The following is a 15,715-nucleotide window of genomic DNA, read 5'->3' on the forward strand; positions in this document are numbered from 1 at the left end:
CATCCATGTTGCTCGAGTGAGAGGTGGAGAAAATTCTTTGGAAATAATCCTCTGCCACCCTCCTAATATTTGGTTCCTCCGTTATCCACAACCTATTATCATCCATTAATCTGGTTTTTCCGTTGCCGTTGAGACTTCATCTTGATGGAGTATCTCATTTATCTCCCCCCTCACCTTATTGATCTCCTCCAAGTTGTCGCCGTACCCCCTACCAGCCAATTCCTTAAGTGCACTTTGCTTCGCTTCCAACCTATGTTTTGTGTTGCCATAGATGTCCCGGCTCCAAGCTACCAGCTGCCCTTGGCAAAACTTAATCTTTTTGAAAGATTGGAACATTAGGCTACCCACCGGATGGTGTTGTGTCCAAGCTTCCCTTATTATGTTTTCACAACCTTCATGTGACGCCCACCGTTCTTCAAAACATTGGAGTCGTTTTCGTTGAGACCGAACCTGCTGGGTAAGATAGTGAGTGTTCAAGAGAATTGGATCATGATCAAAAGATACTACCTACAGATGGAAAACTTTGGCATGGATAAAGTGGTCTTGCCACTTCGCGGTAGTGCACACTTAGTCTAATCTTTGTTCAACAAAAGCATTGCCTGGTCGGCCATTACGGCAAGTGAAAGTATATCCTTGGTACCCTAGATCTTCCAACCCACATTGCAGGAGTGTCTCTTTGAAGGCTAACATTGGTGCAAAAGGCTTGGGTAGTCAGCCCTGCTTCTCATCTGAGTGGAGTATATCATTAAAATCACCAATGCAAACCCATGGCAATGAAGACCTAGCCTGCAAGTGTTTAAGCAATCTCCAAGATTCATGCTAGCGACTACTTTTTTGGTAACCGTAAAAACCAATTAATCGCCATGGTTGTTGGTTCTCATTCAAAATATGTGCATCAATATGGTTAGGAGAGAAAGTTTGTATGTGGAGGTTACAGTTCGCTTTCCAAAACATGCCCAAACTTTCCATCACTAGGTACTGCAAAAACCAACTGGAAATTTCGACCACCACAAATTTTCGTCATCTTTACAATCGACTGCTTTGTTTCCATAAGAAACAGAATGGTGAGAGCTTTACTTCTCACCAAATTAGTGAGTACATCCATTGCCCATTGGTTTCCAAGCCCCTGATAGTTCCAGCTTATGATGATCATTGTGGTTGGCGGAGTCGCAACGCAGCCTCCACCGTTGAGATAATTGGGTAAGGAAGGTCCACCACAGTTTTGATCCATTTCCCATCCTTGGTTTCGTCAAGTTCAGTTGCTAGTCTGCAGTCTGCATGTTCTCTCTTTCGGCCCTCTGTTGCTTTTGATTTCCCATCAATATCAAAGTTGTCATAGTTTTGTGGGCATACAATTCTAGTCCACTTAGGTTGCCTGGTGTAGTTAGGACTCATGCTAGTCACATGGGGACTCTTGTGGATATTAAGGTCTGACTCCACCTCCAAAGCCATGTCAGATTGCTCATGCATGTCCTTCCTTTCGACCTGGGCTTGTGCTAAATTCATGGGATTGTATCCCTCATACTCATTGGTTACCTTATCAGTGCATTCAATATCAGAATTTTGAAATTGGTCCACGCACATTAACTACGTTTCCGTTTCCGTCTTTACTCCATCTTTTCCTTTTTTGTCGCGGTTTAATTTTGGTATCGCAATATCCGCTGGGGTTGCCAAGTTTGTAACCGTCGTTGTAGCTAGCTTACTAGGGTTTTCTTCTTGGGGTGAAGCCCTAGACTGTGTGCCGCCACTGCCTTGAGAGGGTTCCTCCATGCGCCGTCGGCCACCTATTTCCAGCCACTCCCTATATGGGGTCTCAGCGTTGGCTGCGGCGTTATCGCTTGGTTGTCTGTGAGTGCAAGCTTTCATTTCATGTCCCAATCGTCCACATGAGTAGCATAATCCCACAATTCTCTCATATTTGAGTCCTACCCATGCCCTATCTCTTTTCGGGCTAATCACCAGGGCTCCGTGTCACAACGGTTTTATCCAGTGGTAGATCAACCCTTACTCAAAGGAAGCGTGATTGGTCTGAGGTAAATGCCTTGACATCCACGTCCAAAACGTCCCCAAGCCCCTCACCTATCACCTTACTTGCCTATGCGTTCATCAAGTCAAAAGGCGAACCCTATACTTGAACCCATAGTTGAATCTTGGGGAAAGAAACGTTCATTGCAGTCATTCCTTTCTCCCATCTCCTAAGGACAAGTAAGTGGTTATCAAAACACCAAAGGCCGTTCTCGATAACCCACTTCAACTGGCTTTCCAACGAGAACTTGAATTGGAGAAGTCCTTCCCCCATTTCCACTATCTTTAGGTCGTTGCCCATTCGCCATACTGTTTGAAGCAAGTTTTTTGCCGCTCTAAGATTGACCGGTTTATCGCTCAAAAAGCGTCCTAGAATGCTAAGGGTGCACTCTTCCAAAATTTCTTTGCGATGGTGCACTCGTATCTTGATTTCAAGTTCCTCCTCCTCTGTTAAGGAGATCTTCTGTAGTCTTTCTAAGGATTTGAAATCCATGTCCACCACCACCAAGAGTGCAGTGTGGTAAGAAGGGCTCATCTTTATGAGAAAAAGAGCTTTTACAAGGAGGAGAAATTTTTAATAGTTAATTATGTAGGTTAAGGAATAACAATTACAAAACCAAATTAATTTTCTTAAACTAAAAGAAATAAAAATAATTGAATGGGATATGATGAATATAAAAATAATTTTTTAAACATTTTTTGGGACGATGACGAATAAAGCATAATAATTGGATTTTTTATTTTGGGGCCAAATAACAGCTTCATTAGTGAACAAAAATGGAGAGAAATGGACCCAAACAATCTCTGGTCACAAATCAAGTCAAGGAGATCAGAGAAGGTTAGGCTCACTGGGCTAAAACATTTTCGTCACTTGTAGAAAAACAAAAGATCCATGAATAAATGATTAAATTTAATGCCAAATGCCAATCACTGTTAGAAAAGCTTGTCAACTATCGTTTTCTTTATAGTCGGTGGCCTGTGGGGCTAGGACATTATTGCTCTCCACTGAACTTTAAATGCAATGGACGTCTCGGTAAATTGGACCAAATTTATGTACAAATACAATATCTTATGTGTTATTTTGTTTCTTAGGATCTCATTTTAAAATTCTGTTATGTGGTTACTTAACTTAAAAAATACATTTCTATTCATGAGAAAAAAGCCACATGACAGAATATTAAGAGAGAAATTTAAGAAATAGCAACTAAATACTGTACTTAAGTCTTGCTCCGATAAATAATGTTAATAACATACTCTTTTGCCACAATTTTTTTTTTTTTTTTTTTTTTTTTAACGTGGTAGGTTGTGATTGATTGTTGTCTGTCACTATCACGCGAATTTACATTTTTTTCCACTACTCACAATGTATCACGTTAAATAATTGTAATAAAGTGTATATAAAAGTGTGTGATATTAGATTATAACAATTTGGCTTAGGCTTAAGCATTGGAAACATTGACAAAGTCCTACGGGGTTTTTCTAACCTTAGTTTTCCTTAAGCATTCCCCTATGGCTGTGTATAATTCATACTAATAAATGGTCAAACCTTGAAATAATGTATTTGATTACTCGATTTCTGCATCAGCTAATCTTTTTATGAAATAATGTATTTGATTACTCGATTTCTGCATCAACTAATACAAGGGTAATTCTACCGTACCCCCTAAAAAAAAGGGGGTACGGTACCCACTACTAGGTAACCTGCTATATCAGGTTATTTTTTTCTCACATTTGATGGTTTCATCTTCACATTGTGCAGTTCCAATGTCACTTATGATAGTTCTTTTGTCACATTTGGCGGTTCCCTTACTTTTTTCTCACATTTGATGGTTTTATCCTCACATTGTGCAGTTCCAATGTCACTTGTGACAGTTCTTTTGTCACATTTGACGTTTCCCTTACTTTTTCCTCACATTTGACGGTTCCATCCTCACATTGTGCAGTTCTAACATCACATGTAACAGTTCTTTTGTCATATTCGGTGGTTCTCTTACTTTTTTCTCACATTTGATGGTTTCATCTTCACATTGTGCAGTTCCAACATCACATGTGACAGTTCTTTTGTCACATTTGGTGGTTCCTATATTTTTTTCTCGTATTTGATGGTTCCATTCTCACATTGTGCAGTTCTAACATCATATGTGACGGTTCTTTTGTTACATTCGGTGGTTTTTTTTTTTTCCTTACATTTGACAGTTTCATCCTCACATTGTGCAGTTCCAACATCATATGTGACAGTTCTCTTGTCATATTTGAAGGTTCATTTATTTTTTTCTCACATTTGATGATTCTATCCTCACATTGTGTAGTACCAAGATCACTTTTACCCGTACTTTTGTCACATTTGGTGATATCCTAATTTTTTTCTCATATTTGACAGTTCCATCATCATATTAAGCAATACCAATATTACATATAACTGTACTTTTGTCACATTCGGTGGTTCTCTTTTTTTTTACTTACATTTGACAGTTCCATTGTCACATTAAGCCGTACCAACATTACATATGGGCGTAGCCAACCCAACCCAACCCCACCAAATTACCTAATAATTAACAAATATATCTAACAAATATACTCCTAAAGTTTCTAAAATTCCAAAATACCCTTAAATATACTAAAATAACCAAAACACATTCTAATAATTGAAAATTACCAAAATAACCACGAAACTCTAAAAAATTATAGGGATATCCTTAAAACCTAAAAAGTGACCGAAATGACCCTAAAATCTAAAAAATGACTGAAATACCCTCTAAACCTAAAAAATTATCAAAATACCCTTGGATACTAAATAAAATTACCTAGATGACAATGAAATCTAAAAAATGACTAAAATAACCTTGTAACTTAAAAAGTGACAATAATGCCCTTAGAACCTAAAAAACAACCGTAATGCAGCTTAAACCTAAAAATTTACTGAAATACCCATTGAACCTTAAAAATTACCGAAATGACCATGAAACCTTAAAAAAATCTTGAAATACCAATGAAACTTAAATGACCAAAATACCTCATTAAATTTGAAAATGACCAAAATACCACCGAAACCCTCAACAATTACCAGAATACCCTTAGAACCTAAAAAATGATCCAAATACCTTTAGAACCTAAAAAATGACCGAATGACCCTAAAACCTACAAAAATTTAAGAAATTACCCTAAAACATAAAAATGATCAAAATAACAAAAAAACCTAAAACAATGACCAAAAATACCCCATACTACTTGAAAATGACCAAAATACATTCGAAACCCTTTAAAACTACCAAGACCCTTTAAACCAAAAAAATAACTTAATGATATTGAAACTTAAAAAATGACTGAAATGACCCCATAACCTAAAAAATCACTTAAATATACTTAGAACCTAAAAAAATGACCGTACTTTTATTACATTCGGTGGTACTCTAATTTTTTTTTCTTACATTTAAGAGTTTTATTGTCACATTTGGCAGTACCAACATCACATCTGATTGTACTTTTGTCACATTTGGTGGTACTATTATTCTTTTCTCACATTTGATAGTTCTAACATCACATTGGGCAGTACCAAATCACATATGATCATCATTTTGTTATATTCAATAGTACTATTATTTTCTTCTCAAAAAAAAAAAAAAAATAGTCCTATTACTTTTTAGTCACATTAAGCAGTACCAACATCACATATGACTGTACTTTTATCAATTCATAAAAATCTTGATAATAATTAAAATGTTAACAATGAATTATATCAGGTTACCAAATCCTCACATTTGATGGTTCCATTCTCATATTGTGTAGTTCCAATATCACATGTGACAGTTCTTTTATCACATTTGGTGGTTCGCTTATTTTTTTTCTCACATTTGACAGTTTCACATCCTCACATTATGTAGTTCCAACATCACATGTGACAGTTCTTTTGTCACATTTGGCAGTTCTCTTATTTTTTCTCATATTTGATCGTTCCATCCTCACATTGTGTAGTTCCAACATCACATGTAACCATTATTTTGTCACATTTGACAGTTCCATCCTCACATTGTGCAGTTCCAACATCACATTTGACAATACTTTTGTCATATTTGAAAAAAAATTTCTCACATTTGACAGTTCCAATATTACATTAGGCAATACTAACATCAGATCTGACTGTACTTTTGTCACATTCGATGGTTCCCTAATTTTTTTCTCATATTTGATAGTTTTATTGTCACACTAGGCAGTACCAACATCACATTGAGTAGTATTAACATCACATCTGATTATACTTTTTTCATATTTGGTGGTACCTTTATTTTTTTCTCACATTTGTTGGTTCTAATGTTACATTGGGTAGTACCAAATCACATATGATCATACTTTTGTTATATTCAATAGTTTTATTATTTTTTAGTCACATTAGGCAGTACCAACATCACATATGACTGTACTTTTGTCGATTCATAACAATCTTGGTAATAACTAAAATGTTAACAATGAATTTTTCCAAAATAGTTATAAACTTGAAAATTAACAAAAATACCATCGAAATTAAGGATTTCAAAAAATAGGCCTATAAATATATAAAATTACTAAGATACCCCAATGCCTCAAATATTACCAAAATACCTTCATTAACCTATAAAATGACTAAAATACTTTTTTAAACTTTCAAAATTAATAATAAAAAAATATTGAAAATAAACAAAGTAGCGCTAAAAATACCTAGAATGATTAAAATACTAAATATTTTGAAAATTGCATCAAAACCACTCAATTTGGCCATGTTAGAGTGATATCTTGGATTTTTTTTAGTGATTGTAAAGATATTTCAGTCATGTTAGAGGTTTTCAAGACAACTTGATGATTTTTGACATCTCATTGATATTTTAATCAAACACATCTTAGCTTTTTTGGAGCCTTTATGGTGTTAAATTTTCTCAATGAAAAAAAAGGTGACCCAAAGCAAACGTTATTTGTTAGGAAACATTTGCTCCTTTAAATGATTCCAAACAAGCTATATATTTAGACCATACAATGCTGTAGCTATGAACTCTAAAGAAGAAAACGATTTAGGCCTTAGTGTGTTTTCTCGAAGAACTTGAAATTGAAACCTAAAATAAATTTAGGCCTCAGAGCGTGTTCTTGAAGAACTTGATATCCAAAATATGAAGGAAAAGAAAGAGTAAAATTGAGAAGCAAATAAATTATGCATTCTAATGAAAATAGTTAATGATATTCTTGTTAGGAAATAACAAAATGAAGCAGCCAAGCAAAAGCAAAAACACACCAAACCAGCCGCAAGTTATGACTGCATTTCAAAATAATTTTAGATTTCGAAGTCTGCCAAAATGCGATGCTATCAATACTTAAAAATTACATTCAATATTTCTGCAACAATTTTCTCGTCAACTACTTGGTAATTTTACAAATAAAGATCATAGTTGTAGCCAATTAGCTCAAATAGTTGCTCAGAAGCTATAGAAACTTATAATGCACTGAGATTTGGTTTGAAGAAAGCTCTCCATTGCCAAATTTAGCTCCTGTAAATTGATAAAGCAAAGGAAAAAATATTAAAAAATTTCCAAGTAATGTGAATACGGACAGAGTCAACTAATAATGCAAACCTAAAAGAAAAAACAATTGGTTGGATTTGTTGCTTATACAAAAGCTTGATGATTGTTTCGGCATGGAAAATTGTTTTGGACCTATAATTAGGCCAGGTACTAATGAATAACCAACATTAGTAATTTAGTATTCTCTTGAGAACTTTGCAAACACTATGTCAAAAGAGAAACAAAGCAAGTGACTTTAGGATATAAATTAAAATAATCATAATGGGACTAAATCCTTTCTACCATACCTCCATTTGTGGATTGAGGAAGGGTGCTTGCAATGGTACTATAGCGGATGCTGATATGACAAGGAATGAACCAGGTTTGATGGCTAGGAACTTGAACTCTGCACGTTAAATAAAAAAGAAAAATTAATGTAGCCACTACATGAACAACTAACTATATAGGTAGGAGGAAGGGTATTTAGGGAATGTTGACATGAATCTTTCCTACTCCTTTTTTTATTTTTTATTTTTTTATTTTTTATGAGGCTCAGCTACATAACTTGTTTATACTGAATGTTGACATGGTTGGTGTGCATTAGGAGAATTCACCTCATTACCTCTTCCTCATATACTTCCATCTCCTCTCTACTACGTTTTTTTTAAATACAAACTATAAGAATCTATAGCTAATAATTAAAAAAAAAAAAAAAAATCATGCATGTAATGTCACTATAGCAATCTTAGAAACTAATGTCACTTCAACTGAATAATAACAAGGACAACTAAGAATCCTAATTAGCAAATATTAATCTGTACATAAAAATATCTGGCTTAATCAACTAAAACAAGATAATATTTGTAAATGCATGGCAACGTGCTTTGTAAATCTACAATGTCTTGCCAATAGAGTAGTCACTATACCATCTCAATGTTTCATAAATTTTATATGCCAAGGAGTGGCTATTACATTTTACTTATCAAAAGAGAAAGATTTCTAAATCCAAGGTATATTACACAAAGATGTCTCATTAAAGATATAACCAAAATTTGTGCAAAAAAAAAAAAAAAAAAGATATAACCAAAATGGTTCCAGAAATTATCTCTTGGAAAAATGAGAAATTTTTTATTTTTATTTTTTCTACAACTTTGAATTACAGAATTTCCACAACTAGAAAATCCAAGAAATAATTTCCACTCAAGCCACTCTACAATAAAGATTGCATTTTATTTTCCTCAGAATTTCTCAGTACCTTTAGAAGAGTGACAACAATCCAATCCACTAATAATAGGGACAACTACTTGTTGATTGACCAAGGGATAAAATTGATACTTCAAAATTGAAAGTGCAAAGTACAGTAAACCATTTCTAACTCATTCTAGTAATTTAATCACCATTTCCAGCAATACAATTATACAACTGATACAACCTAACCAAAACAGTCAAACACAAACACAAAGAATATATGTACATGTATATGTGTATACCTTGCCTGTATGACTCTGCAGTGTTCTACAACAAACCAAAGGAGTTTGAAGCTAACCAAGGTCCAAGCCTACGACCTAGCATACCTGGAGCCTGTAAAATTTGATACAGAAACCAACCAAATCTAAGAAACAACCAACACACACACACATAAAAGCAAAAGCATTGAAAAATGAAAAAAAATAAAATAAAAAAATAGAAATTTAGTACCACTTTCAACCTTAGCAAGCTTAATGGGAAAACTATCTATATTTTGTAGTGGTAAGTTCTCCTTGTTATTTTAGTATTTGCGTGTTTTGGCTTTGAGTTAATTGTCACAAGCTTATTCTGAATATCCCTCATTGTGAGTTTGTGACCAGGCTAGTAACAAAATTACCTGATGTCTGCCTTCAGTCAAGATTAAGATTCAATCACAATGGTGTACCACCTTTACATTATCATCATGAAGATTGTAAACAACTAAGAATATGATAAATTATGACTATGGAGCACTTAGATGGATACAAATTATAGTCAGAGAAAGGGGTGGCAAGTTGGACTGCATCATTTACTTCGCATAAATTCAGTTTGAAAAATTTGCAATGCAGTTTGAATGGAATGGTTATATTGATGCTTTGAATATGTAACCTGGACATTAAATTAACTATTGATAACAAAATTTAAGAGTTTGATAATTTCTTGGTCTAATAAAAGAAAAGAAAAAACATGTTATAGTCTGTATTTTTAATATTTTTATAGCTACAACTTTTAAAATTTGTGTCACTGACTCATACAAGTATCTCCTAGAAATTCCAGCTCATAGAAGCATTTCATCAAACACTTTGCATTTCAACAATTTCTTAACAAAACTAAACCAACCCAGTTCCCATCCTTACCAGTAGATACAAGCCCACAAAAAATAAGAAGCAAATCAAACAAAACCCACAAACAAATCAAACGGAACCCACAGAGGCATAGATAAACCTAGACAATCCTATCAATATTTTGTGATTCAGATTTACAATCGATGGAAGAGACAAATAGAGACGTTTAAGAGGACAAGATGAATTGAGAGAGACAAACCCTGGGAACGATGGTGGCTACAGTTTCAGAACGTAGAAGAGAGCGTTTCCTTGAAGAAGAACATGATAGGCTTTGAAATCAAGGTATTTGGATGCCTCAAATCCTGGATGGATTTGGATCAAATCCAAATCCATCTCTTTTTAAGATATCCAAACAAAGGATTTGGATTTGGCCCCTCAAATCAAAATCCAAAGATCCAAACAGGATGCCAGCAAATAGATTCAGTGATTTACCCAAGAACATCAGCGATGAAGGTTAGAAAGAAGAGACGGCGAAAGAGAAGAACTTGCTTCAGATTAGATGCGATGCGAAAGAGAAGAACTATATTTTTTTTTTCTTTCTATTTTTGGTTTTATATGTTAACCTGACTGACCGGTAACTGATATCCTGTTAAAATGATACAAATGGCTAAGATTAAAACAAATAAATCTAATGGCTAAAATTGAGGTGGGTACCGTACCCCCTAAAAAAAAGATGGGGTACTGGAGAATGACCCTCTTTTATATAGGTACAAAATTCAAATCCAAAAGACAGTAAACAAATAACTTCATTGTCATAATTAAACAACTGACTCGTATGAGTAAATAAGTAAGTAAACAAGGCCAATGATGATGTACACAGACCATCATTTAAGACAATTAGCAAGATACTTATCATATGACAAATGCTTCAAATCTTGATTTTCACTTATCATATGACAATTAATGTTTTAACAACTTTTTTCATTTCTCATAAAATTAATGTCAAAATTTTCTTAAAATGGATTGTTAACAAGTGCCCTAAGGACACTCGTTAGCATGACCATTTTTAAAAACATATATACTCTGTTAATCTTTGAGCCTAAATAGGCTATGTCATGTTTTAATTAAGATGAATTGGGCCGATCTTTGGGTGACCTTAGTAGAGGCCCTATGCTTGAGCTAATCAGTCTCAATTCTCAACTCCAGGTCAGTCAAGTCCAACTTGACGCCATATATATCCTAACCTTTTGCCAAAATATCTATTAATAATTTGGCGGTAATCATTATAAAGTAGACCATAAATTTCAAATTATTTATGTACCGTGTACGAAATCTTTTAAGGTGGGCATAATCATAATCATAGTAAATAATCAAAGACAATTCTTTAGCCTAAGCGTCCTAAAAACTTATTAGAGTGGACCCAATATCGAGCTATACAATTCTTTCATAGTTTTTGTCATTTACTACTTCAAGGAAGTTGCGTACAGTACAGGCAAGCCAATCCAGTTGGTGGTTGATCTTTGATCATGTCAAGCAAGTTTGCAAACCGGAACATTTCACTTTAATATTTTTGGGGCAATAAATAGTTAGCAAACATTTATAGGAGTAATAATTTGGGCCCTTAATGAGTGAATTTGGAGCACAAGTTGAATCGATAGTTTTATTTTTTATTTATTTTTATTTTAACATAGAAATTCTACTCTAGTCTAATCGAATCTAAGTGTATATATGAGTGAAAGCTCCTTCTTGGAGACTTGAATACCGGCCTTTTCCCTCTACACGTTACAAATACTTATACTTGTGGAGTGACCATCACATCAAGGGTGTGCGGTGGTCAAATTCAATAGATAGTATTTTTCAATAAGATCATTTATAAATTGCTTGATTTGATCCTTTGAAGGAACATTGCAATTGACCCTAAAATTGATGGTGACAAAGTGCATGCACGCCATTTATATATACTGTTAATTGTTAATTTTCTAATTCAAAATCGAAGATATTAAAAAAAAAAAAAAAGAGTAAATAAAATTTAATCCAATTACAAATCTAACAATCTGGATATATACAGTGAATGAATTCATTAATTTCACTTACGTTTTGCTTATGCTTTGTGTACGTCATCCTAAACAAAAAAGATAGCCCATAGATAATATATTCCGCCTTGTGGACATTTTGTAAGGCTAGCTCATTGAGTACACAAGGGGTCTATTTATGGTCCATGATTTGCAATTCATATACTAATCAAGTCAAAATAACCTAATATTAAAACTTGCACACTACGACCAATTGGGAAAAGTGAAGAAAGAATGAATTGATGTATAGCCAATTTGTATAGAGGAATTAACCAAATAAGCAAAGCTTAGACTTCACTTGGACTAACTCTTCCTCACCCTTTCCATGCGTGTTGCAAGTTCTTTCTCTTAATGGATCAAAGTCGATATTTTTATCGATGTTAGGATTCAAGAACTATAAAATTTCACAATTTATTAAAATGATAAGTTTTGATTAGAATAACGTTATGTTCACATTCATTCATCTTAACTATTTTATTATAATTGCAACGAGTCACGTAAATAATTATACCTTTTATTGTAATCGAAAGGTCATTGTCTACTCACACGTCATAACAAACAAACCTTACATATACTAAATGCCAATATATATATGGCCGATGGCTCACATCACATTTCCCTTAAAACTTCTCACATTAATTTCCCCCCAATATATAACGTCCCCACTTTACTTTATTTACATCCCCTCCTCTTCCTCTCCATCTAAAACCATTCAACAGCAATGGGAAATTGCTCAGCACTTGGCAAACCCAAAAGAAAGTCTATCATTATGTCTTGTGCTCCTAAAGGACCAAAACCTATGTGCAAGTGTAACCACCAAGAGGTTTTACGTGTCATGAAAACTGATGGCAAGATTTTAGAGTACACAAGGCCTATGCTTGTTAAGAATGTCTTGATGAACTTCCCAGGTTATGGAATTGGCCTATCAAAAAGACCATTGCGGCAACTTCCATTGAATTATGAGTTAAAGGTTGGTCATGTTTATTATCTTCTTCCACTATCTCGTTCAGATTACTCTTCTTCTTCACTAGGCATGGAGGGCACAAGTAGTGGTACAAAGAGAATAAAAGTGATTATTACAAAGCAACAGCTTGAGGAATTGCTGTCCAAGAAAATATCAGTGGAGGAGAAGCTCTTGGAGATTCAGAAAGAGTCTATGTCAAGGTGGAGACCAGTGCTGGAGACCATCCCTGAAGGAAGTGAGCAGGCATGCAGTTTTTTTGTTGTTTAGGAAATTTATGTTACTTTTGATAAGTAGGAAATTATGCTTCTATGTTAAAAGCTTACCATTATTGTAATCTACTCCAGAGGACTAGAAAGAGATTACTCATACATTTCTCTAAACAAAGAAAAAAACTTCATTCAATAATTGGGGTCAAATCATCAAATCCACGCTTACACTTGGCCCCACAATTGTGTGTTAAAGATTGCTAGTGGTAAGAAAGAATTCTGTAAGAGGTGCACCCAAAATAGAACTAGTAAAAACTTACCAACTCAACTATTGTGAAAAAGATTATAAAATTTTTTGTGTGCTACGGATTACTCCCAACAAAATTTCTCTTACAAAACACTAAAATGAGATTCAAAACTTGAGAACAAAGGTAGCAACATAGCAACTAGCAAACATCCTCCCCAAAGCAGTATGGTTTACTCCTAAGGCAAGTGAATTAACTATGAACCCTATTTGAAAATTTCATTTTTAGACCCCTTAGATAAATATGCAGCAGAATTTTTAATTGATTATTAATGAATCTCAATTATGTGATTCACAATATTATTATAGACTAATTCTTTTTTATTTGCTCTTATATATATATATATATATATGTATGTATGTGTGTGTGCATGCACGCGCGCGCACTACTTTGTCTTGATTATCATAACTCAGCCCCTTAAATAAAAATTCCTAATTCTACCCTTTGGTGCACTAAATATAATCCTTCCCCTTTAGAGCTCCATCTCTTGTCACTTGTCAATGTAGCTAAGTGGATTGTTTTGTATGATAATTTTGTTATCAGGATGGAGATGGGGATGTTTCGCATGTTTTTGTTTCGCCTTGGTGGGTTTTGATTGAGGGGGGAACTTGTCAAGAAGCTAATTTAAATTTCTATATGGATTGATCATTAGTGGTGTTAAAACCCCAAATTAACGTATACACAGACGCCCATGTTCTGCCATTTCGGGTACTAAATGAATAAAAAGAACATTACTTTAAGAGAAAACTTGTGTACTTCAACAAGCAGTTGATGTAGATTGCAACTTCCAAGAAGTGCAACCAAAGGCCCTCCCAGCATTTCTGTGCGTGGTCTCCCACTTAAATTTTCATGTTCTGATTTTGCTTTCTTTCCTTCATCTTTTTGGGTTATTTGTGGAATTGCCACTACACATGAAGATGTTAATTTTCTATTTCTTTTGATCACAAGGAAGATGCTCTCATGTCATGCTCACAAGTCACCAACCTTTGCCGCCTAGGATAAAAAAATTGATAGCCACATGTCTACAGAAGTGGAAATGGTCCATATATGGACCACTTTGACAAACTTTAAAACCAGTATGATTAGGCAAAGCTAAGCTGATATATATATATATATATATATATATAGTGGTCATCAAAATGCCGTTCACACAAACAGGTGTCCATTGCAGTAATAAGAGTGCACTCCTGGTCAAACCTATTTCATGGACATTTGCGACCAATACATAATAGTGAACTTTGTGTGGAGGACCGATTTGATTTCGTTTGTACATGTGGAAAATTTTAAAAAAACAGTTTTTGAAAACCGATTTGATAGTTATATATCACTTCACAATGTTCACATATACCCTTCATACATTTGATAAGAATTGTGATGCTATATCATATCATGTAATTGTAAACGTATGTGTTGAAAACTAGTAGAACACAATATGGCTAAAACTTGAAACCCAAAGGTGTGCCCCCTAATCTTTCGCTTGAAGGCAATGATCTAGTCTGTTGCATGACTGTAAAAGATACCCTAAAACTTGGATGTTAATCTGTTCATGAATGTAAAAGAAGGAATATCTTGGTTATGAATACACCCTTTACTTTTTTTTGCATAAGTATTCGCCCTACCCCAGGAATAGCTTGGTTTTGTAAAATAAGTGCAAATCTAGATCTTTTATTCAATGATAAAAGTTGTTGTGTCCATTTGACATAGACGTAGGAAATAGAATTATTTTAACTATAAAATTTTATGTAATGGAGCTTTTGTGATATTTAAGGGCCCATTTAAAATGAGGGGGAAAAATGTGGAATGAAAGGGAGTAGAGTAAAGTTGGCTGAAAATAGACTAATTTTGGGTAAAATCTATTCTATTCCTCATTTCTCTCCCTCAATCCAAACAGTCTACAAGAGCTTTCACCGAAAGCACTTTTAGTATTTTGTGTTTAGCATATTACAATAAATAGTGCTTTAAAGTTTTAAATTTATAAAATATGAAAAATGAATTATAAACCTTTTTTTTTCTAGAAAATAAAAATTTTAGCTTTAACTTTAAAGTTGTTTTAAGCTCCAAAGATCCCAGAAATTTCTTAGTGAAACTGCCGTTAATTTTCAAGTAAATGAACCTTAACTCCTTAAAATAATATCTGACCCGTCTAAAAACAGAATCAGACAAAACTCCGTTATTAATTGAACTTACTAAAACACACCATCAAACACACACTTTACATACACTTTATGAATGGTGTAAATGGTGAAAACCACAATAGAAGGTTAATTCCTTCACATCATTTTGGCTGTAGAAATGTGGGACCATCGTTTGATTTTTGATAAACCGAAAGT

The 15,715-nt window shown here is 34.1% G+C and overlaps 1 protein-coding gene and 1 long non-coding RNA gene across 2 annotated transcripts; one reads left to right on the top strand and one right to left on the bottom strand.

Moving 5' to 3' along the window:
• Nucleotides 1-7,275: 7,275 nt before the first annotated feature.
• Nucleotides 7,276-10,432, bottom strand: LOC126713193 (uncharacterized). The gene is made up of 4 exons (XR_007651298.1): nt 10,098-10,432; nt 9,038-9,128; nt 7,856-7,953; nt 7,276-7,535 (listed from the first exon to the last, which is right to left on the bottom strand). It is a non-coding gene; the product is annotated as an uncharacterized LOC126713193 (long non-coding RNA).
• Nucleotides 10,433-12,530: 2,098 nt separating this feature from the next.
• On the top strand, nt 12,531-13,328 carry LOC126706300 (uncharacterized). Its single transcript, XM_050405716.1, has one exon. It carries the CDS (start codon nt 12,632-12,634, stop codon nt 13,139-13,141), a length of 510 nt encoding a protein of 169 aa, XP_050261673.1. The 5' UTR covers nt 12,531-12,631; the 3' UTR covers nt 13,142-13,328.
• Nucleotides 13,329-15,715: the final 2,387 nt, after the last annotated feature.

This window comes from Quercus robur, chromosome 2 (assembly GCF_932294415.1).
Source record: "Quercus robur chromosome 2, dhQueRobu3.1, whole genome shotgun sequence".
Classification (NCBI taxonomy): domain Eukaryota; kingdom Viridiplantae; phylum Streptophyta; class Magnoliopsida; order Fagales; family Fagaceae; genus Quercus; species Quercus robur.